This window comes from Clupea harengus, chromosome 11, assembly GCF_900700415.2.
Source record: "Clupea harengus chromosome 11, Ch_v2.0.2, whole genome shotgun sequence".
Taxonomy (NCBI): domain Eukaryota; kingdom Metazoa; phylum Chordata; class Actinopteri; order Clupeiformes; family Clupeidae; genus Clupea; species Clupea harengus.
The window spans coordinates 3,032,081-3,058,859 of record NC_045162.1 but is presented as its reverse complement, the minus strand read 5'-3'; the positions used below and the strand labels follow the sequence as shown (position 1 = coordinate 3,058,859).

Here is a 26,779-nt window from a genome sequence, read left to right as displayed (position 1 = left end):
GCTGGTAATATCATGCTGTGAAAGCTTTTCTTCCTTTTTTGCAGGGTATTCCAGCCTGGTAAACATAACTACATAGGGCATTTCCTGGACGGCTAGTAGGAAAGACACAGGTGTTTATCTGTCCTTCACATGACCATATGCTATCAAAATGAATTTGAGGATGGTACCAAAACTAGTTACCTATAAAACTAGACCTCAAAAAGTGTCAAATTGTTGCATAGTGTTACTTTAAGTGCTGGGGCGCCTGTCTGACCTGACCAGCTCGTGCACCTCCCACAGTTGTTCATGCTGGTTACACTAGTAGTCCAGCCTAGGCTCGCTTCTTACCTCTGGCTCTGGAGGAGGGCTGAGCACCAAGTCCACCGAGGTTCGGAGCTCTAGTCGGAACATGAAGGCTGATGGGGCGCGCTTTGTTGACTCCTGGACTGTTGTCCGTTATGCCCATAGGACCAGGGGATTCCAATCACGCTGCTGGCGGCTAGATACAATGGCGAACTGGGTGAGCAGAGTGCAAGTGCTCTACAAGTCCATCACCCTGGGGGTGTAACAGCAGACCTCACTGAACATGCTGGCCTGGAAGTTTTGCCCCTGTTCGCTGCGCATCTCCTCGGGCGCACCGAAACAACAGAACATCTCGCTAACCAGGCGCTCAGTAGTGGTGGCAGCACTTAGATCGGGGATCACTTACGCCCCATAGCCACTAGGACGTAGTGGTTCCCTTGGTCGGTTGTGGGAAAAGGGCCCAGAACCCGTCACACCCTCCATAAGTGTCCTCACCTGGTACTTCTGCAGTGGGGTATGGGGGTACGGGGTCAGTCCCTTCTTGGTCATGCAGGAGTCACACATGTCACACATGTAGCTCCACATCCAGGTGATAGCCTGGCCAGTAGAAGCGAAACCGATGCCGATGAAGTGTCCCGCTCCCCACTGAGCCATGCTCCAGCTGGAGGACTCTGGAACGCAGACGGTGAGGCACCAGCAGCTGCAGGATGTTGCACTGGTCCCCAGGCGTCTGCCACTGCGAGATCTCAGGACCTCAGGATCTCAGCATCTCAGGAACCAGTGAAGAGATGGCAGCCCAGGGTGATCGCTGCCTCAGCGACCTCAGCGCTGGCGGCATGAATGCTTCTCTGGAGCGAGGTCAGTTGGTCTTAGTTATGATGATGATGATGATGATGATGATGATGATGATGATGATGATGATAATGATGATGGTCAGTCTCGGCTGACTATGGCTGTGTGGGTACACCCCCTTGATAGCCAGACAGCTGGCTTGCATCGATTGGCTGCAGATCCACCAGCACCTGAAGCGCCTTGCCCTCCAAAGCGAGCACCACCTGGACCCCTGTCTCTTCAGCCGACCAGGTGTTGAAACTTGCTACCAGCTGAACCTGCACGAGGTAGGTCTTGAGCAGGCCTTCTCCACTGCTCCTCCGAGTGGCGTCTCCATCATCACGGTGGTGGTCCTCAGCTGGCCCACGGTCAGTGTAGCACTGGTCCTGGAGCTCCATCATCACGGTGGTGGTCGTCAGCTGGCCCACGGTCAGTGTAGCACTGGTCCTGGAGCTCCTTGCGCGGTGACTTCCTCTGTCCATTGCAGGCGCACTGGAGAGCCCAGTCCCTGATCCTGGCGCAGCTGCGGTGACATTCCCCGGTCCTGGTCAGACAGGGAAGGCTGGCTACATCCGTCACTCCCTCTTGGGTTTGGCCTAGTTAAGGCTCATGGAATATTGTCCTTCTGTCATGTAGTGTCAATAGTCTTTAATGAAACAGTTGATAAGGATGGACGAATATGCTAAACAGACAGGGAACTACACACAGTCAATTACACATAACACATAGACTCAAAGGAATACTACCATTAATGCAAGCAGGGAACGGTGTCACGGTGGCTCAGGTGCTTGCACTGCCGCCTCACGGCAAGAAGGTCATGGGTTTGATTCCCGCATGGGGCGCTGTTGGCTCTGGGGGGCAGGTCCTCCCCAGACCTTCAGTGGGTTATCTCCCAGGCCTTTCTGTGTGAAGTTTGCTTGTTCTCCCCGTGATGATGATGATGATGAGGAGGAGGATATTAGAGATACAAGAGGTGACTGATTCGATTCAGTCATTCGTGTGGATTGCAAAGGCTAGTCATGATTATTATGATATACTGTTTAGTTTGGAAATCTTTTTTTCATCAAGCCACTGAGGTGCAAAGACAATATAGTCCATACGGTGGCAGCATATATATAAATATATACTGCAAGCACTGTATGTGATCTGACAGGAGAGGGTCAATTGTTTTTTGGTAACAATTCACTTTCAGTCATTCGTGTGGATTGCAAAGGCTAGTCATGATTATCATGCTAACATATAAACACAGATCTGAAGAGGAAATAAAAGATAACATACTTTTTAGTTTTGAAATCTTTTTTTCATCAAGCCACTGAGGTGCAATGACAATATAGTCCATACGGTGGCAGCATATATATAAATATATACTGCAAGCACTGTATGTGATCTGACAGGATAGGGTCAATTGTTTTGGGGTAACAATTCACTTTCTTTGTTTGTCTACCGACATGACTTAAAGCATGCATCACTTTTTAGAAAAAATTACAGACAAATATAAACCTTATAAACATGCTTCACATTCACCTGCCCCTAGATGGACCCATCTCTCAATTCAATTCAATTCAAAGAAGCTTTATTAGCATGAATGTTTTCAACACTATTGCCAAAGCTGATTCAATACATACATATTACATACACATACAGAAGGACAAATATAATGAACAGAGTTGATCAAAAATAAATAAATAATAAACAATAAACATAACAATAAACATACAGTTAGTTTGGCATTCTGTGGCCTTAATGGCTGTCCCTCAGGTTATGGCAGGCTGCCACATATCCGGCAGCTAGATTGGCTAAATCCCTGTCTTCCCCAAGTATGTATGGCAATTTTGACTCGCCTGTGAGAGTTTGAAAGCCTGGGATGACCAGATTTAACCTATCAAATGAACCTTTTCTAATGGTTTCATATTTGTGGCATTCCGTGAGGAAGTGTACCTCTGTCTCCACGGCCCCCAGACTGCATTGTGAGCATAGCCTCTCCTCTCTGGGCAGCCAGGTCTGCCTGTTTCTGCCTCTTTCAATGGCGAGGTGGGCGAGTCTGTACATTGTCAAGGTTTTCCTGAGTTTTGTGTCTTTTACTGTATTCAGGTAAGTAGCTGTTGAGTATTCACGTTTTAGGGTCAAATAACATTGTCATTTAGATTGTGTTTTGGTTGCTTCTTTCCAATAGGTAATATAATTTTCTTTTTCAGTGTTTGTAATTTGGTTGGGTCTAATTTTCCTGGCTACTGAGTCATTGTCTCTCTCTCTCTCTCTATCTCTCTGACTCTCTCTCTCTCTCTCTCTCTCTCTCTCTCTCTCTCTCTACCTCTCTCTCTCCCTCTCTCTCTCTCTCTCTCCCTCTCTCTCTCTCTCCATTTATCTCTCTCTCTCTCTGTTTCTCTCTCTCTCCGTTTCTCTCTCTCTCTTTCTCTCTGTTGCTCTCTGTCTCTCTTTCTCTCTCCCTCTCTCTCTCTCTACTCTCTCTTTCTCTCTCTCCCTCCCTCCCTTCCTGTCTTCTTTGTCTTCATGCAAACAAAACAAACCTGTTTGTCCACCGGAAACCCTTCAGAGCCAGAGAGAGCAAAGGAGCTCCTGACAGCAGAGAGCCAGACTTCCATTCATGTGTTCAGTACGTTACAGCTAAGCTCAGTCCACTGAACCTGGAGCACACGAGGAACAACACCTCTCATTTCTACACACAGGAGTCGACCGAGCCCGGGAGCCCGAGAGCACATGGGGGACAAGAGGACATGCCTGAATGCGAGTGTGTGAAACCGTGAGTGAGTAGGGCGGAGCGACAGACCTTGGGGGAAGGTAGGAGGAGACTGGTTTGAGAGGGGGTAGTCTGTCTCTGTCAAAAGTTTTTTTTTTTTTACAGCTTATGTTCTTCAAGCTATGGTGAGTAAAAGCATATGAAAAAGGGACAATTCCTCTGATCGAACTGCATTTACTCTGAAAGAGTTAAAGAAAACAATCTTTTAATTTGTGAGACTTGAATAGTGACAAAACCGCAGGACTACAGTTTTATTGAAGATCTTTTTCACCTTGGCTTTAAGTTCATTGAGTTTGTTAGCATCAGCATGTTGGTGTTTTCCTTTTCTCTGTTACGGTGATGAGTCATGCCAGTGGATTATGAGTTGGATTACAGCTGAGATTGGATTATGGGATATCTTAATGAGGAAGCTATGATGGATGTAAGAAGATCTTTTTTTACCTCACGGCAACACTGATTTGATACCTGCTGACAATGACTGTAATCTAAGTGGTCCACGGGACCCCTGAGTGATCAGGAAGCAGACTGACAAAAAAAAAATGTAACCACAAAAAAAGCTATAGATACAGATCTATTTAATGTACTAAGAAAAAACATTATTGTTGGTCTGTGACAGCCATGTTTTTTTTAAAGTAGGCTAGTATTTAGTCATAGTCATTTGAGTCATAGTGCTTCCTTCCGTCAGACCACATAAAGTGTAGACAACCTCACACAAGGAGGTTGGCGTCCTCTTAAATTAAGGCCAGTTACTTCGGGATAGACAAAGACGGAAATCCACTGATACATTACACGCTCAGTCCTACAAGACACCTCAGACCGAGGACAGCCAGGGTTATTTGGAGTCAAAGAGCCTCCAAGTGAAACACTGGGACCGGAGACAACTGTTAGTCCCCGAATCATGGCGTCAGGAAGTGCTGGCCAGTCGTCACGAGGCCTCCAGCGCGAGGGGTCCGAGCCGGCCCCGATGCCACCCACTGGCTCCGAGCGCAAGCTGATGCAGAAGGTCCTGAAGAGGCTGGACAAGCTGCACCGGCTCAGCGTGGACCCACGCATGGCCCTGCGCAACAGCCCGCCCTACCTGCCGGATCTGGTGACTGCGACCGCCACGCAGTTAACCAACGTATGGGCGCCTTACAGGGGCCCGGTGCTGGGCATCCCGAAGGGCGACGAAGGGGAGTACCTGCGGGTCCACATCAAACACCTGCTTTATAAGACGGACCGGGCCATCCTGCTGTTCAGAGAGGGCCAGGAGAAGATGTTCGAGGAGACCTCCAGTTACAGGTGAAATCGTGTCTGTTGGCTTGAACTTGTGTGTGAAACATGACTTGAAGCGCTACTACACATAGATAGATAAAGCTTTGGCATTAGGACTTAATTCTGCTCTCAATTAAATGGGACCAATAAGTTAAAAAAGCATTTAATACATATCAGTTAAACCGGCGTCATTAACTGGACCTTTTTCTTAAAAATGGATCATTTTGCAGGCCAATTTTGTGTAGTTGAAGATTTTATCCAGACGATCACATGCATCCTTCTAATCCCACGTGGCATTTAAGTTTTTATCGGTGTAGTCGAGATCCTCCCAAGACACCGAAAGGCTCTTGAATAAAACCAGAAGTGGTCTGGAGTCGGGGTAAACACGCTAGAGGTCAGTGACCTTGGGGGTCATTGAAGCGAGGCTGAAGCTAAGCTCGTAAAAAACCCTACCACATGCTGAATATAACTTCACCACATTCAAGATTACTGCTCCCACAACACCACAAGTTTGACCAATCGACTTTGACTATTTTGATAATCATATAAGAGAAAGTAGGCCCTTCACACACTGCTGCATTCTTCTGACCATAAGCAGACTCTCTTCCTTAAATAGACTGCTCTCAACAGTTGCGGGTTTACATGATCCAGTTAGCATTCATCTGATTGAAACCTGTCCAGGTAGCATTTCTCTGATTAATACCTGACATGAATGAGGGAGGATCTTTTTCTTCTTCTTGATTCTTCCTACCTTTCTTCCCGCACTAGGTTACTTGTGGTTCTTGATGGGGTATTTTGCATAGACATCTGCATGAGTGAGCATGTGCCTTAAGCCTGTTTTGCATTCCATGCAACAGTAATTATTGTTACCATCAATGCAAATTAATCATCCAGTTGCCTGTGTCGGTGTCTGTCCCATGCCTACATCCAACTGTGTGTTGGTCTCTGTCCCAGGCCTACATCCAGCCGTGTGCAAAGGCTGGCTATGACTAAAGAGTGGAGAGACGCCATTTTCATACTGTTCAAAACGCGTGGCCCAAAGGCGGACCTCTGTCTTGGCGTGCCCGCTTTCGAAGCCATCAATTAATGTTTTCGTCATACAGCCTTAGATTAACATGTGAAATCACAACAGAACAAAGCTTAATTAGGCATTACCCTAATGCTGGGGCATAATCATGTCCTTAAGAAGCATTATGGAAAATCAAGTCCAAATTCGACTTTGGAGCAAGTCCCTCGCAATGTTCAATTTTCATGTTAAATTTTCATGTTAAAATTGTGTGTATGTACAGTGATATAGCCTCTTGAGCCATGGGGCCATATTAACAATTCCTCAACCTCAAATGTAATCAGGATGTTGAATGTAAAACCACAATTCCTCAACCTCAAATGTAATCAGGATGTTGAATGTAAAACAACAATTCCTCAACCTCAAATGTGATCAGGATGTTGAATGTAAAACAACAATTCCTCAACCTCAAATGTAATCAGGATGTTGAATGTAAAACAACAATTCCTCAACCTCAAATGTAATCAGGATGTTGAATGTAAAACAACAATTCCTCAACCTCAAATGTAATCAGGATGTTGAATGTAAAACAACAGAGCTCGTCTTAGTGCTCACCTCGCCCCCATCAGAATGGGCAGGTGAATGTGTACATCAGAATGTGCAAAACAATCTTGTGCCACTGCTCAGACCGCCGGCCACTTGGATGGTAGGACTCATTTGTGTGCTCTGTGCCAAATGTCTGAGGACGGGCGCACCTTTATTCGGCTGCTGGATCAGTGATGAATACTAATTGCCCGGGCGCGCTCAGTGGAAACTTTGGCTGCTTTGTGATGCTAATGAAGATAAAGCCTGCTGTCTGTATGCACAGTATTGGGTTCAGGTTGCCTGGCCTGGGCTCGAGGGAGAGAGTGTTGTCTCCACTGCACGGTCAGACTTTTCAGCTTGTGCACCAGGAACAAACTCACTAGTGGGGGCAGTAACAATGCTATGTTTTGAATTTACGGTGCGATAAATGTTCAAAACTTTTCAATGGGCATCTGTGTTCAGTAGCAGATTGACCCCACAGGAGCAAAACGAAAAGATAATTTAAAAAAAGTGAAAAATATTAGTATGTTTGGGCTGTACTTTACATCCGATATATGACCTTTAAGATGAAATATAATCCTCCCTGTAAAAATCCCCTTTAACATAACAAACTAGTAAAGCTGTTATCATCTCCTGAACTCAGCATGTATTAGAAAAGGCTGAGACGTACCACAGTCTGGAAATTACATGAAATTAAGAAAAGCTTTTTTATCTCGATATCTAAATGTAGAGATTTAATCATTTTTAATAAACAATTCTTTATTGAAACATACTCTGTATTGTTTCTCTATCTAACTGTAATGTTAATGTATTACTGTTAATACATACATAAGTTAAAGTAGAAAAAAAACGCACTCTCAAGCTTGTCTCATTGCTTACGTATTTTGACCAGTTTTTTCACAGACGCGTTTCGGCCTTAGCCATTGTCAGTGTGTCCTTACAAATACATACATAAGACCTTTTATATCTTTCATACTATAAACCAGATGTATACCCTCCATTTAGCGGCCTACAGGTCATTCATTGACATAATTGACCATAATGTCGATATAATTAGTCCAAGTGTCTACAGAGTCCAGTGAAACTCTGTTAATGGACCTTGTAGAACACAGCTTGCCGAGGAATTCTTGTCCCCCTCCAATGTTGTGTTGTGTAGCGGGGGAAGTAAGTTCAAACCAAACGACCATGTCTCTACTTCTTATCTGCTTGGTGTTACAGTTTTTCTCGATTGCTTTGGCACATTTTTCCATTCACTGTTTACTTTTTCAAAACAGCTCACACACAGCCCTTAACAGAAGATGAAATAACCAAAACATTATTTGATGTTTGCAGAATGACACCACCTTCTCAAAACTTATCACACACCCATCAAAACCAAACATTTCCATCAAAACCTACAATTTGTGCTCAATTGAAAATGTAGGTTTTCTCATTTATTTAACAATTGATAACAAAATTCAAAATACAGCAGAATATAGAGAGCAGTTTCAGTAGGCTGCTACTAAGTGTCTGCAATGTGTTGACATGGTTATTCAATTAGGTTTTGTGTCTTTCTCTGAGAAGTGTGTTAACTGTTTTGACAAGTATGTTAAAACTCAAAGAAATTTGTGTGAAAGCAATGAGAAATAGTTCACCCATTCGCCAGAGAAGACTCTTGCTGTGCAAAGAAGATGTGAGCATTAGATTAAGTTGACCCATGATTCGCTAAATGTGTGTAAGCAATCGAGGAAAACTGTAACCATCAAAGAGAGGACTCGTGCACTGCAGATAGCAGCTACACAGCCTCATGGCTACAAATTAGCATGCACCACAAAGATCTGCTGTGTTTTTGTCACATTCTTATGCAGTGTTTAATCTCAATTGTTTGTGCCCAAGTTGAAACACACACACACACACACACACACACACACACACACAAAACAGACACACACAAACACAGACACTCACACACACTCACTCACACACACTCACTCACTGTTACACACTCTTGGTTCCGAGCATGAGCAACACGAAGGGGAGAACACACGTAGTTAAATTTAAGTGAATTTAAGGACGTAGAAAAACGTCAGTATTATGAAGATGAAATAAAAGTGCAATGCAAGTGTATGTCTAGGGGTTTGTATGTGTAACCTAATAGACTAATAAGGTCTTGGCTCTGGATGCGACTACGCCACCTGGTGACTTTCACACCAAGATATAATGTTAGGTATAATATGTACCCTTTTGATAGAGACAAGTGGGTTCTCACTCAGGTGCGCTCCAGTAATGACAGAGACGAGGTATTCAAAATAGAAGAATGACAATATTCATTAATACACGGCTAGATTTTGTTGAAAGATGGCGAGAGAGTTGGTAATGGCTGCCACCAGGATAGTAAGGGGCATAGGGAGCAGCTGTTGCAGGGGGTTACCTGTCCTGGAAAAGGGGAGTGAAACCGACACGCCACCCGTGATCTTGGTTCTTATGCCTACTCACACACAAACACCTCTGCACACAACACACAGGCACTGCAAACAGGTATCAAAGCAATGGTGAGGTGCACGTTACCACTCAACATGACATGCAGTGCGCGAAGAAGAGGACTCAGATCCGGCGACCTGCCCCGTAGACAGCTGCAAGACTCTGGTGAGGAAGGGGGAAGAGGAGTTGGGGTTAAACCTAACGGGCTAAAGCCAGGCAGAGTTCCAGCTTAAGAAAAGGCTTTTTCCAACTAGGGAACAATGCTGGGGCAGCCAATACAACATCTATCGCTCTAGCACCGGGGGGAGGAGAGGGGACAAATAATAAAAGTAATATAAAAGCAGCACGCTAAACCTAGCTCACACCTAGGTTTAGGCTAGGTCAAACAAACAAAGACAAACAAACCAAAAACTACAACAGGTAAAAGCTGAAATGAAACTACATTTGTAACAAAGCAAAACAGCAGTGGCAAATCTCCTTCATGCAGCACTGACAGAACAAACACTGACAATTGGCTCTCTGGCATCTTACAACCAAAACCTCGACCAGTCTTCTCAATGTACCACAGCGGGGTGTGCTCGTTCAGTGTCGTCCGACCAAAACCTTCAGTAGCGAACTCGCACGCTACCCGGAAGCGTTTGGTGAATTGTCAACACCTTTTAGAAGCAACAGCATGGAGAGAAAGAATGTAGAAACCCAGAGACCGCTACCATCTACCTGGTGAGCCTGTTATATAGGTGCATTCATTTTGTGCTAATGAATGCACCGCCACTGAGTGCTACTTGGGGGCGTGGCAGAGCAAGACAGAATCTACTGTGGCTGCTGGTTGAGAGGACCATAATTCTGCCGGTTACATATGCAAGCAAAACGCAGACGGAGAGAGGAAGCCCATCTGCCTGGAGGAGCCGAGAACTTCTAACGCTCCTCTCCTCTCCTCTCCATTAGTGACATTAGTGAGGCCTTCTAACGCTCCTCTCCATTAGTGACATTAGTGAGGCCTTCTAACACTCCTCTCCTCTCCATTAGTGACATTAGTGACATTAGTGAGGCCTTCTAACGCTCCTCTCCATTAGTGACATTAGTGAGGCCTTCTAACGCTCCTCTCCCTCCATTAGTGACATTAGTGAGGCCTTCTAACGCTCCTCTCCCTCCATTAGTGACATTAGTGAGGCCTTCTAACGCTCCTCTCCCTCCATTAGTGATATTAGTGAGGCCTTCTAACGCTCCTCTCCCTCCATTAGTGACATTAGTGAGGCCTTCTAACGCTCCTCTCCATTAGTGACATTAGTGAGGCCTTCTAACACTCCTCTCCTCTCCATTAGTGACATTAGTGAGGCCTTCTAACGTTCCTCTCCATTAGTGACATTAGTGAGGCCTTCTAACGCTCCTCTCCTCTCCATTAGTGACATTAGTGACATTAGTGAGGCTTTCTAACGTTCCTCTCCATTAGTGACATTAGTGAGGCCTTCTAACGCTCCTCTCCTCTCCATTAGTGACATTAGTGACATTAGTGAGGCTTTCTAACGTTCCTCTCCATTAGTGACATTAGTGAGGCCTTCTAACGCTCCTCTCCATTAGTGAGGCCTTATTATACGGCTCTTCAGAATGTTCCAAAAAGTACCGTTGATTTGAATGGGCCAACCCAACGTTCGCAGGTGAATATTTCTTGATATTCACCGCTGCAAAAAGATATTGACCGATGTCATTGGCAACGGGTTTTGTGCTTCTAATTCACATATTTCATATCATTCCGCAAGTAGTCCGGTCATTTAACGTAACAGACTCATTGTAATTTGAAGTCAGCAAGTAATGGGTTGCTACGCAACACCTGAAACTTCAAAGTTCTATTTGCTTGAAGAACTATTTTTTCTTAGCAGAAATCACGAAACGGCTAAGGGATAATGGAGGGGAGCGTTAGAAGTAAGGGATAATGTATTGTCCGTCGGTCATGCGGGTCGGGGTGCTGTTCGCCCCGTCGGGATTTATTTTTGGATAATGACCTCCGGACAATACATTATCCCTTACTTCTAACGCTCCTCTCCATTAGTGAAGCCAGTTAATAAGAACTCGCATCCCAGTCCACCTGCTAAGGAGACAGAAGACCGACAGGGGCCAGTATAGATACGGCAGGGACGTAACACACACACACCCACACATACTGACACATAACGGACACACACTCACACACACACACACACACACACACACACACACACACAGAATGAACACACACACACACACACACACACACACACACACACACACACACACACACACACACACAGAATGGACACTCACAAAAGCACATGTACATTAATTGTCTCCGTCAACATAGGTCTACTATAGGTCAACCTATTTCTACTTTAGACTGATCAAGTCAAATAAAATTAAAACGTTCTTAGCACTTCTCAAATGATACAGGTTATTTAGCCTTCAGCCTTTTTTCCAATCATTTGAACTCTATCAATACCATGAACACTTTTCCCAAACACTTAACACAGTGGGCTTTACAGACACACACCTCCGCATATCAGTTAACATTTGGTGCAAAATGCACTACAACCACCAAAACACAACTCATGCTGCCGTAACTTTAGCACATGTTCTCTCTCAGAGTACAATGACCTAAAAAAACACTAACAACTTGAAGCATTGCCAATTGCATATACAAAATGTTGCTGTGTCCTCCAGTTTGGCATAGATTACTGTAGTGTTGCATTGAAAAAAGAGAAAAAAAAACACACACAGACAAACACTTCTTTTGACTACAGTAATAAAGTTTGTAATATGACAGTAAACAAATAATTCTAAAATGCTGCAATATGTTTAATTACAGCCATATGCTAAAATTGCATGTGTTAATGCACTATATAGGCTTACTACATTACAACAAAAGGCATGAATATGCTACGTATTTACTGCAGTATTTCCAATGCAGTAAATTACACACATCAACACAATAAAATGAGATACAGTCTACCAAAGTACTGTAATACCACTAGAAGTCTGCTGTAGCCCTAATGCTGGTCCATTCTGTCCTCTGCATTTGGTGTCAAACTTTTACGTGTTTGAACTTCGCATTTACGGTAACATTCTCCTCTGCATTGCATCTTGAAAAACGTCAATCCAAGCCCAGTATCTGAATTGCATTCTTCAATCACTGTCTTTCACTGAGCCTATGACTTACATATAGAGCAGTACTGTAATAGTGGAAATAACTCTTCAGGAACAGTAACATCTATGTTTGCCTTCTGTAGAGATAGTAAGAAGTCTGCAAGCCAAAAAAAAAATATATCTAAATAAACTTTCTGCTAAAATAAGATTTTTTTTTCTTATTCAATCATGTAACTTCATGTTTCTGTCCAAATACAGCATATTTCCATCTACAGTGATCTAAATTACTGTAAGTTAGGTTTTGAACTGAAAGTTAACTGTTTTGAACAGAGTATCTAAACATCGGCAAAAAAATGCTGTAGTTGCACAGCGTTTTGCTGGTAGTGAACATTGACTGGGACAGGTATCCATGAATTTTGGAAGAAGGTGTCGTTGACTAACTATGAAGTGCATAATGCAGTATTATAGGGCAGTGTTAGTTTAAGGTTATTTTTATCAAGTACACTTCTGAAATCATGTACACTTGCTGAGTAAGGGTATTTTTTAGCCTGATAGCCAAGATGTTCAGAACTGATTGAATAACCATGTCTTCTTATGAGGCAAATTCATATATTTATTTATTTATGCTGCATGTCGTCTTGCAGTTACCGCCGTTTACTGTAAGTCTCCAACCACATTACCTTACAGTTTTTTGTACCTATACCATGTTCACACTCCCAAAACACTTAACACATCGAGCACACCAGTATACCATATGAACCAAACTGTGGATACTTGCCCCTATGCTTAGATACAAATTCCGTCAATGACACCTTCTTCCAAAATTCATGGATACCTGTCCCAGTCAATGTTCACTACCAGCAAAACACTGTGCAACTACAGCATTTTTTGCCAATGTTTAGATACTCTGTTCAGAACAGTTAACTTTCAGTTCAAAACCTTACTTACAGTAATTTAGATCACTGTAGATGGAAAGATGCTTTGTTTAGACAGACAAATTAAATGATATGCTTGAATAAGAAAAAGTATTCTTAATTTAGCAAAAAGTTTATTTAGATTATTTTGTTTGTTTTGGCTTGCAGACTTCTCACTATCTCTAATAGTAATAGAGTCTATAGAAGGCAAACATACACTGTTCCTGAGAAGTTGTTTCCACTATTACAGTACTGCTCTTTATGTAAGTCATAGGCTATCAGTGAAAGACAGTGATTGAAGAATGCAATTCTTCAATTCACAGTAATTACAGTAAATTTGCCACACTCAATTTTGACATCTATTGTGAGAGGCAAACCGACATATGAACACTGTCTTCAGATACTTGGCTTGGATTGACGTATTTCCAAGATGCAATGCAGAGGAGAATGTTACCGTACAAACATGTAAAAGTTTGACACCAAATGCAGAGGACAGAATGGATCAGCATTACTGTAGGTCTACAGCAGACATCTAGTGGTATTACAGCACTTTGGTAGACTGTATCTTGTGTTGATGTATGTAATTTACTGCATTGGAAATACTGCAGTAAATACGTAGCATATTCATGCCATTTTGTTGTAATGTAGTAAGCCTATATAGTGCAGTAACACATGCAATTCTAGAATATGGCTGTAATGAAACATATTGCAGCATTTTAGAAGTATTTGTTTACTGTCATATTACAAACTTTATTACTGTGTGTGTTTTTTCTCTTTTTTTAATGCAACACTATAGTAATCTATGCTAAACTGGAGGACACAGCAACATCTTATAGATGCAATTAGCAATGCTTCAAGTTGTTAGTGTTTTTTAGGTCATTGTACTCTGAGAGGGAACATGTGTTAAAGTTACGGCAGAATTGATTGTGGTGTGGTTGTTGTAGTGCATTTTGCACCAAAAGTTAACTGATATGCAGAGGTGTGTGTCTGTAAAGCCCACTGTGTTAAGTGTTTGGGAAAAGTATCCATGGCATAGGTACAAGAACTAAAATGATTGGAAAAAACTGTAAAGTCTTTGACCTGATGTGGTGGACAGGAAGTGCTAAAAAAAGATTGCAATCGAGTGAAACTTCAGCCCTGGAAAACAAGCATGCTAGTCTGATCATCAGAGATACAACACAGTGGAACGTTTGTGGCCAGAGGGCCACTGCCACCAAATTAACAGTTAGTACCTTTTTTTGCTCAGCGTGTTTCTAGTTCATGGAAAGTCTTTTCACCTGCTACCGAGGTCTGTGGTTAGCAACGTGTGACATGGTCATCAGCTGAAAGATGGGTAGTCTAAACTAAGCCACAACAACATGACTTGAGAGGCAAACCAGAAAATGAAGATCCCTCTATGACAATGGATTTATATACAATTGAACAAGAAAGGGTAGACATTAGCATATACAGTATGACGCAAGTGTCATTGTTATAAGACTGTGATGTATGGCAGAGCAGTGCGTAATATGACCGCCGCACACAAAAGTGCGAAAATGAGCATGGACGGATTATGCAATCAAGGGCCCAAGGGCACGAAAGCCTCCTGGGCCCTTCAACTTCCGGGCGCACACAGGGGCACAAAAGCCTCCTGGGCCCCTCGACTCCCGGGCGCACACAGGGTACACATCAAGAGGCAACAAAAGTGCAACCACTGTGTGCGACATGACATGTGACATGTGACATGTGACATGTGACATGACGTGACATGTTTAATGCCTGTAGATTGCCTACAGGAGTCACACCACATCAACACATAACGCAATAAGCCATATTAAGGTATTTTAATTGCCAACAAATAGCACATTAGTGGACAAAATAAAAAGACACCTGTATAGCCCATCATACAGGATTTACGAGTGTAATACCACAGGCAGTAGCTGTGTCTGTTCACCTTGTTCCTGGCCCAGCATGCCACACACACACACACACGCATGCACGCACGCACGCACGCACGCACGCACGCACACACACACACACACACACACACACACACACACACACACACACACACACACACACACACACACACACACACACACACACACACACACACACAGGCAGTAGCTGTGTCTGTTCATCTTGTTCCGGGCCCAGTATGCCTTGCCACTGACCCAGCCTGACCTTTCACAACCAATCAAACAAGGAAGGCTTGCTTATTGTACCATAGCATTATTTTAGCCGTATTATTTAGATTTACTATTTGCAAAACAGAAATAAATATGCCTGGGTTTGCAATTTCCTTAGATGGATGTTAAGGTATAACCATGGATCAGTTAAGTAGGCTACAAAATGTGAATTATATAGACTTTCTAGTGGAAAAGGGTATTCCAAATCTGAAGATACTACAGGCCCCTTAGAATCTGATTCTGAAAATACTGCTGGGGGGGCCTAACTGGCAGTAATTGCCTAACTGAAAATTCTGTCAGATGGCCCAGAACTCTTAGCAGTGCCCCTGTCACTGACACCCACACACTAGACATTCAAGGACACATAGGACCTCACATATGGTGCAAACATACATTCAAAGACACATAGGACCTCACATATGGTGCAAACATACATTCAAAGACACATAGGACCTCACATATGGTGCAAACATACATTCAAAGACACATAGGACCTCACATATGGTGCAAACATACATTCAAAGACACATAGGACCTCACATATGGTGCAAACATACATTCAAAGACACATAGGACCTCACATATGGTGCAAACATACATTCAAAGACACATAGGACCTCACATATGGTGCAAACATACATTCAAAGACACATAGGACCTCACACAGGGGCGGACTGGCCATTGGGGGTACCGGGGATAGATGGGCCGACGGGGTTTGGGCCGGTTCAATATATTCACGTCAATTGAAATAGTCTGAAGGCAGAATATGCGCGCGGGGGGAGGGGGCGTGGCGGTTAGTGATCCACCCTGACAATTTGACAGTTCAAAGTGTTATAGGCAAAATATCTGCGCAGGGGTTGTGGCGGTGAACATTTCACAGTTTGAAGTGTTATAGTCAGAAAATGTGCGCAGGGGGAGGGTCGTGACGGCGGTTACAAACATGAAAAAAAAGTTACGCCACTTTTTTCCCCCAGTCCGCCCCTGACCTCACAAACATACATTCAAAGCAGTATATGTCTATAATAATCAGACGAAGGGTGTCTCTACCTACTGTCTTTTTTTTTTTTTTTAAGGGAGACATTGGTAGGTTGGGTAGGTATATGAAGTTTCCTTGACAGACTTAGCTGTCACAGTTCACTTTAGGCTAATTATTGGTGTGAGGGCTATCTAGCTTGGGTGCTATGTTGTCCTGTCAGTTCATGTTTTTTTGACATCAACATAATTCAATACATTGAGTTCACACCCAATGTACATACCCATGCTCAATGATTAACCTCAAGTTTTCTTCTTGAAATAGTTAAGAAGCCTAGATTTTTTGAGTTTAGAGCTTTTTTATCTGGGTGCGTGCGTCTCCCAACTTTGTGTGAACTGTGCAGCACTGAACGGACCTAACATGAGCGCCAGACCACACCAGATCTAAGCCACTTGCATGCAGACCGGAGGCCTATGTATCCCTTTGTGTATTACTAGGGGCCTTTTAGGGTATAGGAAGATATTTTCCGTCCCAAGAAAAGTGTGTAATTTAATGTTGCAGTGTATATGAATTGTCAGTTGCAGTGCCCCCTATGCACAACACTTTACATGGTCATCCAAAGAATGTGGTGATGATGCAGCGTGTCAAATGTTGTGAAGTTTGTGCCTTTACGTCACAGGAGAGTGCCTAGCGAAGCGCTAGATGTTTGCATTGAACATTATTCTCTAAGTGGCGCAGCTCCACACATGCGCTATTGCACAAGTGCTTTGGGCTTACCCCACTTCAGGGGACGCTTGCACGCACCTCATGTTCCATCTCAGTCATGTGGGGCTACATTCAGGCGTAGTTTCATGTGGATCTGTGAGGTGTATATCGCTGCAGCGGCGGTCATAAGAAGACCTGATGTCAGAGCCCCCTTTCATCTGTCTTTAATCCCCCCGCCCCCCAGTACTATTCAGATATAGAGAGTTAATCAGAAGCCACTTAGCTGTAAAATGGACTTAATCATTTCACATTACACTGTGTCCTTACTACAATGCACCTAATCAAGTACTTAACAATGTTAAGCATTATCTATGTAAGTACTGTATGCATTATTACGTGTTACTAATCCTTACTTTTAGTATCAAGCGCATATTAACTTCAGACATTTCAATACAAAAAGGGGCTGATTTAATTATCCTTTTTTTAAACGTGTGACACCAGTACGACCGTACTCCTGGGTGGTCAGTCAATGGAAAGTACAGATGCACAACTACACAGACAGTGCACAGGAAGTGAAGTATAGCGACTTCCTGTTCACAGAAGCCAGAGGGGTACAGTACCTCAGAGCAGTGTGTGTGTGTGTGTGACGAATGTGTTATATGTGTGGTGTGGAAAATCAGGTTTTGTTGCAGTGTGTTAACTGCATTAAGGCTTTGCAGGTCATCCGCAGCTCACCTGTCTTTTTTCAACTGCTAGGAGGAACCTGACAAAGCTTTCGCTGCTGCTCAGCCACATGCTCTGTGAGCTGCAAGCCTTGTTTCCAGAGGGGAAGTTTCAAGGTGACACCTACAGACTGACAAAATCTGAGGCTGGGAATTTCTGGAGGAAAGCCTTTGGGAATAAGTGAGTTCAAAACAGTACTATTAAAATAGTTGCGTTTTGAACATAAAGACCCTCTAAGGAGATGGCAGAGACTGCAAATTGAATAGAATGAATGAAATGGGACTGAATTCCAGTAAAATTGCTTGACATATTCACAGTTGTCCACTGTGAAGAGGGAGTCTGTCTGTGGTTTTTTCTTGACAGTAGGGCTGAACGATTTGGAAAAATAACCAAATTGCGATTTTTTTCCCCCCCCAATATTGCGATTGCGATTTAATAAGCGATTTTTTTTAATTGTATCCTATTTTTTCCCCCAACAAAACGTAATGAATGATTTAAATATGACCAACACAATATTAGATACATTTAGTGTAAAATATTCTTTCCCACATTTTACATTTTTATTTAACTGCTCATTACAGAAACAAGAACATCAAATTGGTGGCTTTGCCACTGTGCATTTAAGTAATTTTTGAATTTTTGTATTTTTTTAGACCACGTTTTAAACGCGCACGTTGCGGTTAGAAAATCGCGTTTTATCATATCGCGATTATATCGCAAATGCAATTAATCGTTCAGCCCTACTAGACAGTGAATCACCTTTAGTCACTAGGTCACTTTCTACCAACTAACGTGGCGTGTGGAGTGCTTGACTGTATCCATTCAGCCACCGGACAAGCCTGCACTGTAACACGTGACCCCACTCTGTCTCTTGGTTCTCTTGTAGATGCATCGTGCAGTGGAGCACCTTTAAGCAGCACCTGAGGCGAGTCCACAGCTTTGAGGAGGGCATGGAGGCTATGGCTCTGAAGTCTACAGTGGACCTCACCTGTAACGATCACATCTCCGTCTTTGAGTTTGACCTCTTCACCAGACTCTTTCAGGTTCAACGGAGATTCATTGGCCCTTATTCTGTTCTGTCTACTACTAAGGACTACTGATTTTTGCATATGTAGTCACACACACACACACACACACACACACACACACACACACACACACACACACACACACACACACACACACACACACACACACACACACAAACACACACAGCATCTCTCTCTCCACCCTCCTTGTGTTGTGATGAATTATAAACAAATTGAATGTCTTATCTCCCTTTCTTCTGTCTCCACTCGTGTTCTCCTCTCATCTGTTGTCTTGTCAGCCCTGGCCCACCCTGTTGAGAAACTGGAATCAGCTAGCTGTCACTCACCCTGGATACATGGCTTTCTTGACCTATGACCAGGTCAGAGCACGTCTGCACAACTACCAGCATCGTCCCGGGAGGTGAGGAGAGGTCTGGGCGGGGTGCTGTGTGTGTGTGTGTGTGTGTGTGTGTGTGTGTGTGTGGGGGGGGGGTTGGGGTTAGGGGTGGGCAGGATGGACTTGGTTACCATGGTTATGAGAGAGTCAAGAGCAGAGCTGGTAAATCTTCATTGGGTGCATTTCTTTGAAAGACTGACAAAGACTGACTGAAAATGAACGAAGTGACCAACAAATTAGGATATTGTATATGTCATTTACATTTTGGTCATAGCCTTAGGTCATTGTAGAAGTTGTGATGTGCTGTTTATTCTCACCACTGAGAGCTTTTGTATTATATAAGAAAATATTTTAGACCAAGTAATTAAGTGTGATATATATCGATATATATTCTCATCTGTTTGAATAAGTGTGACACAGACAAGACATCTGCTCTCAATTTCTCCCCTCAGCTACATCTTCCGTTTAAGCTGCACGCGGATGGGGCAGTGGGCCATTGGTCACGTGGCCCATGATGGGAGCATAGTGCAGACCATCCCCCAGAATACACCACTGTACCAGGCTCTTCTGCAGGGCTTCAGAGAGGGCTGGTGAGTGCGTGGTATAAAATGAAAGCAACCCTAAGCATACAGACACAGACACACATGTGCACACACACACACCAACACACACGCGCGCACATACGCACACAGACACGCACACACACACACACACACACACACACACACAACACAACAGGCACACACATTCGCACACACACACACACACACACTCACACACACACACACACACACACACACACACACACACACACAAACACACACAGCGCATCTCTCTCTCCACCCTCCTTGTGTTGTGATGAATTATAAACAGATTGAATGTCTTATCTCCCACGTTTCAATATTCCTGCCCTTATGTTCTTCTATCTTATTTTAATACCAATAGACTGTCATTAAATAACTTTTCTCAGTTCATTTTTTACTCTTTTATCATGTCAAGAAACAGGCTTTAGTTTGACCCTGTTTGGATATGGTTATTACTACTAAAGATAAATGTGTGGCACATATTTTCTAGTTAATGTTTCTTGCAATGGACTGTTTTGGTCTAACCCCTATGCATTCTTTGAGTACAGCTACTTGTATCCTGATGGGCGTGATCTGAACCCTGACCTTTCTTTTCTGTGTGAACCTGCACCAAGGGGCAAAGTGAAAGTCTCAGAGGTACAGAACTTCAAAAACGTTCTAGATTATAGACTATCACCGGCCACCCACACACAGCAGGCTTTCACGCTGTGTACTGTGACTATATTTAGTTTACTGTGTTGCCATATGCTCGGTGTTGCTACTGAAGTTAAGAAAAACAGCTCCTCAGAGTGTGCTTCAGACAGGAAGGTTTTGATGTAACTTGTACTCTGCGATTCTGTTGATTGGCTGGAATTATAAATGGCTTGGTCTGACCCACTGTATTTGCTTCCCATTTACAGCACCTCAACGTTGTACAGTTTTATTTATTTTTAAACGCACACACTGAACGGAGACCTAGACCATGAGGAGCAATTTGCTGAATTACACAAATGTGTGTTAGAATCACAAACTGCATTAGAATCGCAGACTGTACCTTTAAATAACAGCACTTGTGTTGATATTTCAACATAGTTTTGAGACTGGAAGGAGTCCAAAGCAAGCAACTGCTAAAAAGCATGAGTAGGTTTGTGTAGGTGCTAAAAAAAGTACATTACACTAAACGTTGCTTGACAGCCATTTTAAAAAGTGTCTTAAATGTATGTATCCATTAAATGTTAGCGTGCTACATGTTAGTGTGCTACATGAGTAAGTTCCTCCTCTCCAACCCCCATTGCAGGAGCAGTATGAGCTGTACTGTGAGATTGGCAGCACTTTCCAGCTGTGTAAGATCTGCACAGAAAGGGACAAAGACACGCGCATCCAGCCCTGTGGCCACCTCCTGTGCCAGCCCTGCCTTACTGGGTGGCAGGTATGTATATGCTAAAACACAGTTAATAATAAATAATAAAATTGTCTCTAGGTGCTTTACAGAGAGAAGCTCTCTGTTGACAGGAAGCAACCTTGAGCAGAACCTCGGCTCAAATGGGGGTGGGGGGGAGGGGAGGTCTGCTTCGAGCCGGCCGGGTAAAGAGGTAATATCCTGTTTGTGATTACGTCAGCAAACGGTAGCAGACTGATATACTTCACAGTTAACAATAATCCTGTCTGACTTTTTGAGCTGGCAGGTGATTCTACCAGGTGCCTAGCTCTTAGTTCGGCTCCTTGCTAGATTACTGACTGGCATATGTGTAAGATTACCTCTAACATATACTGACATATGTGTAAGATTACCTCTAAAAGGTTTAATCTGTTTGGAGGGATATGTTTCCGGTAGATCTAAGGTACAGTGGTACACTGGACCACAGATTGTTCCAGAGGCTGTAAACAGATGCTTATCTCCTTTAGATGTCCTTGCCCAGTTTAATCAGTGTGACTAAAAACAGCCGTGGATGCAGTCTCAGCAGTCAACGATGCATCTGTGTATCTCTGTGATTTACAGTGCTGTGTGAAAGAGGCCTTCCCCGTCTGATTGAGTATTACTGAATTCAATGAATCAGTAATGACATCATGCCATTTCTTCCTATTAACTGACTGAGGTCAGGTTAAGATTTTGTGTCAGAAATGCTGAGTTACAACATAAACATCTGACATCAATGAGGACAACAGCGTAACAGCCGCTCTACAGAATGATGTATGTAATCCTTTGTGTGGTTCACCAATGGAGATTTATCTGATTAGCCAGATTACTGTGTAGAAAGTCTGTTTGCACTTGTAAAGCATCTTCTGTAAGCTACAGCATACAAGGGAACTCTCACCAAGATGAGATGGTCTCCGCACTAGTTTATTTTTGAAGACCCAACTCTTCAGAGAGCACTTCTCGTCCTAACTAGCACTTCGACTAGTGCGTAACTTGCAATTACAGCAGTTACATTTCTGCACTTCTTTTTCTTTTTTATTTCATTTTGTTATATTTGTAGTATTTATTGTTACACCAGGTTCTATTGCTCATAGCTTGACTGTTCTCTCCCTTGTACGTCGCTTTGGACAAAAGCGTCTGCTAAATGACTAAATGTAAATGTAAATGTAAATGTACATTTTTGCCTTAAGCAGCGGGTCTGTCCCCTGTGCCAGACCCCAGAGACTGACGAGCGCAGCGTGCCATTGTTGTGTGTAGCATGCGGAGGGCTGTTTGGCAACATGGGCTGAGCTGTGGCTTCTCGCTTCCTGTGTGAGCTCAATCGTGTGTGTCCTCCTCTGAGTCGCTGACAGCAGGTTTTTCCACCCTTTTGCAACAGGTCACACATTGGCTGTACTGTTGTAGGTCCTTATCAGAAATCTTCTTAAAAAAAAAGTAAAGTGTGAATTAAGCATGAGGCCCGTAACTCATCAAACACTTTATCATGCAAAATGAAATGAAATGAAAGAAATAAGTTTACAACTTGCTGTGTATGTATTTGCATATGAACAGGAAAACCAGATGAATTGCTTTGGTTTGCAATAGACCTTGACATGGCAAACACTGAAACATGCATCCCCATGACAACTCAGTTTGTTTATACTGAAAACCATGTGCTGAAACACTGGGCCAGAGTCTCCCATGTGGCCTGTGAATGCTTTACAACTGTCTAGAATGTATTACATTTCTATAAAACATTAAAAACGTGTTACCTATGCTAACAACAATAGCAGACCGGCCGGCGATGTCTTCCAGTAAAATACATTTTCCACATAATGTATTACATGTGAATACTAATGACGGGCGCATGATGGTCCACTGATGCTCTCTAGTGGAGGCCTAGTCACTGGTCTGATTATCTGTAGTGGAGGCCTAGTCACTGGTCTGATGCTCTGATGCTCTCTGGTGGAGGCCTAGTCACTGGTCTGATGCTCTCTAGTGGAGGCATAGTCACTGGTCACTGGTCTTATGCTCTCTAGTGGAGGCCTAGTCACTGGTCTGATGCTCTCTGGTGGAGGCCTAGTCACTGGTCTGTAGTAGAGGCCTAGTCACTGGTCTGTAGTGGAGGCCTAGTCACTGGTCTGTAGTGGAGGCCTAGTCACTTGTCTGATGCTCTCTAGTGGAGGCCTAGTCACTGGTCTGTAGTGGAGGCCTAGTCATCGGTCTGACACACTAATGCTCTCTAGTGGAGGCCTAGTCACTGGTCTGATGCTCTCTGGTGGAGGCCTAGTCACTGGTCTGATGCTCTCTGGTGGAGGCCTAGTCACTGGTCTGATGCTCTCTAGTGGAGGCCTAGTCACTGGTCTGATGCTCTCTGGTGGAGGCCTAGTCACTGGTCTGATGCTTTGATGCTCTCTGGTGGAGGCCTAGTCACTGGTCTCTGGTGGAGGCCTAGGCACTGGTCTGATGCTCTCTAGTGGAGGCCTAGTCACTGGTCTGATGCTCTCTAGTGGAGGCCTAGTCACTGGTCTGATGCTCTCTGGTGGAGGCCTAGTCACTGGTCTGACACACTGATGCTCTCTGGTGGAGGCCTAGTCACTGGTCTGATGCTTTGATGCTCTCTGGTGGAGGCCTAGTCACTGGTCTCTGGTGGAGGCCTAGTCACTGGTCTGACACACTGATGCTCTCTGGTGGAGGCCTAGTCACTGGTCTGATGCTCTCTGGTGGAGGTCTAGTCACTGGTCTGATGCTCTCTGGTGGAGGCCTAGACACTGGTCTGATGCTCTCTGTCCTCCTGCAGAAGTCAGATGGGCACTCCTGTCCGTACTGCCGCTGTGACATCCGAGGCACGGAGTCCGTCCTCATCGAGCCGTACCTGCCAGAGGGCGGGGGGGGCATAGAGGAGCCTGAGGATGAAGACGAGGATGAGGAAGACCACGAGGATGTGGAACAAGTGATGAAAAATCTGGCCTTCATGAAAAAGGTTTGTCTAACATTTGTTAACATACCCCTGCCCCCCCCATGCACCCCTGCCCCCCCCCCCCAAAAAAACTAAAAAACAATCAAGACATACATTTAGTTGGCACAAGATACACAAAACTGTACATCAAAGGTAAATGACTGTGTGCAAGTGAGATTCAGATATTGATGCATGTTGAACCTCTGGTCTTTTGTTTTCCACAGAAGGTGTCAGAGGACTATCAGACCCCCAGCAGACCGGTGGACTCCAGTCTCATGCCGCCGCCGCTGCCACCGAAGCTCAGCGCATCGTCTCCATGCTCCTCTCCACGACTCCTCCCTCGGTCCCCATTGGCAAATGCACACGCCAATCAATCACTCAGCCAACTAGTAAGCTTGTCACATGCTAGTCTTAGGTGTGGGTAGATATCTATTCTGGCAAAAGTGTTCAGTGTTTTAGTTAGGTGGTTTAATAATTAGCACCAATAATAATCTCCAATGTTTTACTACTTTAAAACACAGTTTACAGAAAATTAAAATGAAATGAAATAAAGCAAAGGTTAAAACACTATTTTCTCTTTTTTTCACTATCAGCAGAGCACTGATCAGAGCAGGAAGTCATCGGCAAAGAAGTAAGAGCCCAATCCTCACTTAACCTTCAACTACCTGAATGTTATCTGTGCGCCTCAGATTCACACTGAAAAGATACTAGATGACTGTAAGGTTACACAACGCTTACTAAGTCACATACTGTAATCGGATCAAACAACGGAAACTTAACGTTAATGGTACAAGTTTATTGTTTGGGTCCTCAGACAGCTGTCATGCTTACATGTTTCAGAAGCCAACAGGAAGCCACCTGCAGAGGAGTAGAGGGGAATTCTGGGAGCTCTTTTGCCCCGTACGTCCGCTCACCCTCCCACAGGTGGGTTGGGCCTCGCTATCAACTATTGAGATGTTGATTTTTCTAAATAAACAAACAAATAAATAACTGTACCTATTTTGTTGGCCTATTGCAGTATTGATCTCTCTGGTGTAGACGCAAAATCTGATACAAGCAGGCCATCTTCCTCCCAGTCTGGCAATAGTGGTGAGTACAACATTCAGCCATGCAGACACAAACACATACGGATTCTCTACTTAACAATAACATTATAATAGCTCACCATCACAAAAGGTCATTGAGTCACTCACTGACAAACGTGGACATCACAGTGTTTACTGTTTGTATTTAATGTGATCAGCAAAATGGATTGTCTTTGTACTCGTTGGTTAAAAGGTCCAGTAACACTTTACTTAAACCCAGTATCCATAAAGAATTATAAACACATTTATAGATGTTTATAAAGCATTATATAGTCACATATGCCTCCATTAAGAGAGTCACATACGGCTCCATTAAGAGAGTCACATACGAGCCGTATGCTCATTAACAGCATTTGGTGAATGGACAACATTTGACTCAGGGCAAAAATGTCATCAGTGTCATTATGAAGAGGTAAAAGAAGCTTTATTATGCATTCTGATATTTCAAGCTGTAAGGGCTTATTCTATCACAGAATGCTTTATGAGTGCAGTCATTACTATGTATAAATAGTTTTTTTAATAATATAGACTTAGGTCAATCATTATGAGGCATTATAAATGCTTAATAACGCTTTATGAATGTGTGTGCAATGCTTCCTGGATACTGAGTTTCAGTTTTACCAAAGGTGCTTTTTTTCCAGTTGTAACAAGGGAATGATATAACTTTTTCAGTGCAGATGAGATCAGCTCTCTCTCTCTCTCTCTCTCTCTCTCTCTCTCTCTCTCTCTCTCTCTCCCTCTCTCCATCCTCAGTAGGTGGTGTGCTTTGGTCAGGGTCTTCCTCATCCTCAGGAGGAAAGCAGAGAGAGAAAGTGCGAGGAGGGGTGAAGGACAGAAGTAAGAGGGAGGCAGGATCAAGTGACGCACAGGAGAGCCATAAAGAGAGACAAAGACCCTTGTCCTCCTGACAGTAACCTGAGCACCATCTTAAAGGAGACCCTTGTCCTCCTGACAGTAACCTGAGCACCATCTTAAAGGAGACCCTTGTCCTCTTGACAGTAACCTGAGCACCATCTTAAAGGAGACACTTGTCCTCCTGACAGTAACCTGAGCACCATCTTAAAGAAGACACTTGTCCTCCTGACAGTAACCTGAGCACCATCTTAAAGGAGACACTTCCTACTTGAAGGGACTATGGATTGAAAGACAAGCAAGAATTAACGACAGTCAGAAAGACATAGTAATGATAATATATGCATATGAATGACTGATGTGAATATATCTAACCTGTACAGACTGTCTAAATTCTAAAACTGTTGTGTAAAAAAACATAATTTAATGAACTAATGTTGCCTGTAAATAGGGGGTAAATCAAATTGGTCATTGCTTTGTGTAGAACACGATGGTTTTGAAACTGATTTGAACTTTTGTTTTGGGTGGATGTGGCTCAGGTGTTATTTGTAACTGTAGGTATCTAAAGAGCATGTCTGGGAGCTGAGACACTACCTCACATTATCAGAAGCACAAGCAAAGGAAGCTAATGTGAGCTGTGAAAATAACATACCCAATTCAAAAATGAAGATGCAATGTTTTCTTTGTAAGAGGAATCTGATAGACTTGAACATTGATCATTCACCT

The 26,779-nt window shown here is 43.5% G+C and overlaps 1 protein-coding gene across 3 annotated transcripts; it reads left to right on the top strand.

Annotated features, from left to right (window-relative positions):
• Positions 1-3,576: 3,576 nt before the first annotated feature.
• On the top strand, positions 3,577-26,491 carry cblc (Cbl proto-oncogene C, E3 ubiquitin protein ligase). 3 transcript variants are annotated; one of them, XM_031576033.2, is made up of 13 exons: positions 3,577-5,152; positions 17,807-17,953; positions 18,660-18,816; positions 19,101-19,222; positions 19,651-19,788; positions 20,331-20,418; positions 21,059-21,190; positions 23,958-24,140; positions 24,341-24,505; positions 24,713-24,747; positions 24,957-25,040; positions 25,135-25,205; positions 25,955-26,491. In XM_031576033.2, the coding sequence occupies exons 1-13, from the start codon at positions 4,770-4,772 to the stop codon at positions 26,107-26,109; spliced, it is 1,860 nt and encodes a 619-aa protein (XP_031431893.1). In that variant the 5' UTR covers positions 3,577-4,769; the 3' UTR covers positions 26,110-26,491. The 3 variants fall into 3 exon arrangements, with proteins under 3 accessions (XP_031431893.1, XP_042564956.1, XP_031431892.1); XM_042709022.1 differs by having other exon boundaries at positions 24,710-24,747; positions 25,958-26,491; XM_031576032.2 differs by having other exon boundaries at positions 24,710-24,747.
• Positions 26,492-26,779: the final 288 nt, after the last annotated feature.